The 3,892-nt window shown below is 43.5% G+C and overlaps 1 protein-coding gene across 1 annotated transcript in view; it reads right to left on the bottom strand.

Annotated features, from left to right (window-relative positions):
* The window catches only part of pfas (phosphoribosylformylglycinamidine synthase), a 21,884-nt gene that overhangs the window by 2,532 nt on the left and 15,460 nt on the right, over positions 1–3,892 (bottom strand). The window contains exons 18-27 of the mRNA XM_020625306.1: positions 3,580–3,767; positions 3,402–3,485; positions 2,238–2,393; positions 1,863–1,982; positions 1,630–1,775; positions 1,339–1,546; positions 966–1,057; positions 759–873; positions 531–680; positions 239–379 (exon numbers count right to left, since the gene is read on the bottom strand). Of these exons, the coding sequence (XP_020480962.1) occupies positions 239–379; positions 531–680; positions 759–873; positions 966–1,057; positions 1,339–1,546; positions 1,630–1,775; positions 1,863–1,982; positions 2,238–2,393; positions 3,402–3,485; positions 3,580–3,767 (1,400 nt within the window). The remainder of the gene's footprint in view (positions 1–238; positions 380–530; positions 681–758; positions 874–965; positions 1,058–1,338; positions 1,547–1,629; positions 1,776–1,862; positions 1,983–2,237; positions 2,394–3,401; positions 3,486–3,579; positions 3,768–3,892) is intronic.

The following is a 3,892-nucleotide window of genomic DNA, read 5'->3' as shown; positions in this document are numbered from 1 at the left end:
AGCAAAGGGTCTGAATACTTATGACCATGTGATATTTCAGTTTTTCTTTTTTAATAAATCTGCAAAAATGTCAACATTCTGTGTTTTTCTGTCAATATGGGGTGCTGTGTGTACATTAATGAGGAAAAAAATGAACTTAAATGATTTTAGCATATGGCTGCAATATAACAGAGTGAAAAATTTAAGGGGGTCTGAATACTTTCCGTACCCACTGTATTTGACTATTTCCCATGTGTACCTTCTCCATGTGCAACCCAGACTCCTAGAGCTGAGCCTTTCATCCCTTTGAGCCAGATGGATGGGGACTCCTGGATCCCAACACTGACGAATCGAGACTCAAACCTGCCAGACTTATTATGGGTCAACACCACTTCAGACTCTGCAGGAAAATTGTAAAACAATTAAAAGGCATTTTACTGCTGGAAAAGGTCTCCTTACATTATTGTCTTGATTCTCAACTACAGCATCATTTTTCCTGTTGCAGTGTTACAGTATAAGCATCATTTCCATGGCTTTCTCGGCCTTCTTACCTGCTCCATCCTCACTCTCCCCCACCCAGCCCAGCAGGGCAAGCAGCTGACAGCCATTACACACACCCAGACTCAGTGTGTCGCTTCGCTGCCAAAAGCGATCAAACTCAGCCTTGGCCTTCGGGTTATACACAACAGTAGCAGCCCAGCCTTTCATGAAAGGAGAGTGGTGTTAAACAAAGACTATGTGCATCTCACTGTGGTCTGCGAGTTTGTGTGTTTACTTGCCTTTAGCTGATCCCAGGACATCTGCATAGCTGAATCCACCAACAAATACAACTGCCTTGAAACGCTCAAGGGTTATGGAGCCAGAGCACAGGTCTTGCATAGTGACATCCCATACCTACACAGACAATTACACGGTCACATAATGAATATAAGCAACATATCTTAGATTAGCACATATATTCAGCTGATAAGGTTCTGGTTATCTACCTCAAAGTCTGCCATATAGAGAGAGACGGACATCTCCCGGTCTCCATTACTGCCTTCTTCTCTGACCACAGCCACACGAGGTCTCCCTGCAGCTGAAGACAAAAGACATCAGAGAGATTAGCAAGTGACAAAATGAATCAATGACAATTTTCATATTAATATTATTCTTTGGTCAGACTACAAACGTTAAACTGATTTTAACTGGTACTTATTGTGGCAAACTGTAAAGGGCTTTTGTCATTATTTCAAACATTTTATAGACTAAATGATCAATGTAGTAATCAAAAAGTAACTGAAAATGAAACTAACCATTAGTTAAAGCTTCTGAAAACACTAAATTACTGTAAACGACAGGAATCCTATTTAGTCTTACTGAGCTGACTGATGCTGTGTGTCACAGACAGGTCAAAGGTAAGTCTGAAGTAGGGCTGTGTCCTCTTGGCTAGCCCCTCCTGTTCCTGTTTAACACAGACCTCATTGGCCTGGAGTCGCTCCAGCTGGAAACTGGTGTCCTCCCATAATGCTCTGAGGTCAGGCAGTGGCTCTCTCAGTACTTGCTGTCCATCCACGAAGACAGTGACCTGGAAGGCAAGTGTGGGACACAGAAGACATCATCACAGATAATATGAGACAGCAGATGTAAGTCTTGAGCTCAGTATCTCACCATAGCTTCTGGTCCGAAGCCGCAGGTTCTGCCAATGCGATGACACTGTACACCGACATCGCTGTATCGCCGACACACTGTTTCTACATGAGACTGTGAAGTCTCTAGAACCAACCCGAGCTCCTCGCTGAACAACAGCTCCATGACTGACGCAGACAGCATGGTAGCAGCAAAGACACCATGTCAGTTTACATTTAAAAGTTTGTGGGTTTTTAAGTGTGAATTACACTAACCTGCAGTTCCTTGTGATGACAACTCGACATCAATCCCACGGTTTCCTGCAAATGCCATCTCCAGCAAACAGGAAATGAGGCCTCCATCACTGATGTCATGTCCTGCGCTCAGCAGACGATCTGATAGAACATAAAAACTCCTAATGCCACTTTCTTCTTTCATATTTCATAGCTTTCACTATTCATTGCAAAATGCAACACACAATAAAACCACCAGGTGGCTCTGTATCACAGTGCAGAGCAAAGGCTGCTCCAAAACGACAGAGGACAGAACTCAAGCTAAAGAAAACCCTGTTCACAAATTGATTCACAGTAAACAAGGATAGTTTTCCCCCTCTGTGGCAGGTAGTACTTTGCCTGCGAGTGCAATCTGACCCTGTATGAGTGTCTGTGTGGTGTTGAAGCAGGTGGTCAATAGTTCTGGCTGGTCCAGGTCAGGAGAGCAGTTTCCCAGCTGGCTGTAGCACTGAGCCAGGGCAGAGCCTCCCAGACGATGACGGCCTGGGCTGAGAGGAACCCACAATAATATGCCTACGGACAGAGAAAAAAAGCATCAGAGGCAGTTACTGAGTATGTGCTGTGGCCAGAGCCCTGCACCGGGTCGAGGATCTGACAGGCATCTGTGAAAAATGGTGTGTAATGGGTAAAAAAACATGTTCATATTAATTCACTGGTACAGCCAAAAAATAAACTAAATGCAGGTGGGTAGTAAGTAAAATAAACAATTTAAATTAAAAATAAATATATAAATGTATTGTTTCATTTAAACATCTAATCCAGCATAATTTTATCAAGGCTACATAACCAATACATTTATAGTGAAGGCCTATGGCATAGCCTTTGACCCCTCAACTCACATCCAGCTAAAAGGATGTCACTAAGACATCAACATAGACTAGGCATCAGTGAATCAAACTGGATAACCTAAAAGCAAAAATGGCTAGTGGTGAATACAATATTGTGGCCAATACCCTACATCACTGAAGGCCAAGTCAGGCATATGGGGGGAGAATTCAGTGTGGTTACAGATAATGAGAACAATGATATAAGCTGCTTGGCTGCTTGTAAATAATGCCAAAAAGTGTTAGTGTTTGATAGCCATAGACTAGGCATGCCTTCACTAAGGGAACAGCTGTAGAGCCCAGGTGCTGTGTCCATCAAAAGGTACTTTTCCAGGGCCACAAATCGCAAGCACTTTAAAGTGAGTGACTGTGTAGTTTAAAGTCTGTTTTAATTGAGGTTTGGGTCAGGTTGCGGGTTTCATTTAAAAATAATTCTGGGTAACGGGCCGGGTCCGATGTGGAGCTTTGTGGGCACGGGTTTTCATAACTGGACCCATGCAGGACTCTGCCGTGTGCGTCAAAGAAAGATGTGTGTAGTCTTGATTTAGAGCTGTTTTTTTTTTTTGAAGTACCAGATGTGGAGGATATTTCAAATTTCTTAAAACGTATTTCTGCCACTACAAACTCAAACTATAACAATATGACATATGCTTTACAATAGGTTATCAGTGATCACATCTGTCTATGTGTGGCATACCTTCGGCATCCGGATCCTCGAGATCAGGTGTCACAGTGGCCGTGATGTCAGGACACACAGCATATGCTGAGATAACCAGAGTACCTGAAACAGAAGTGGAGCTAAAACCAAGTTTTACTTAAACATACCCTCTAACTTACTCATAAGGGATACATATACACACATCAAGCGAGAGTACCTGGAGCCTTGACCGTCTCCTTCCCCACTCTAGCGGCCATACTCAGAGAGTCCTTGCCCCCGTCAATGGCCACTCCCAGCTGACCCATGACCTCACACATGGCACTGCAGGCCTCCCACAGACATGCTCCCTCACCAGGCAGCTTGGCAGCCCACATCCAGTTACCACTGCACTTCACATCCTGGAACCCATAACCAGGTTTTGGGGGAATTTCTATCATTTCTAGTGTAAATATTTTGTTAATCAGAGATCACAGTTTCACTTTATGCCAGCATCCATTTTGCAGGTGACACTAAATAAATTTCCCTTGTTT

This window comes from Monopterus albus, unplaced genomic scaffold, assembly GCF_001952655.1.
Source record: "Monopterus albus unplaced genomic scaffold, M_albus_1.0 scaffold352.1, whole genome shotgun sequence".
Lineage (NCBI taxonomy): Eukaryota > Metazoa > Chordata > Actinopteri > Synbranchiformes > Synbranchidae > Monopterus > Monopterus albus.
The sequence above is the reverse complement of the archived record's forward strand: the minus strand, read 5'-3'. Positions and strand labels throughout refer to the sequence as shown.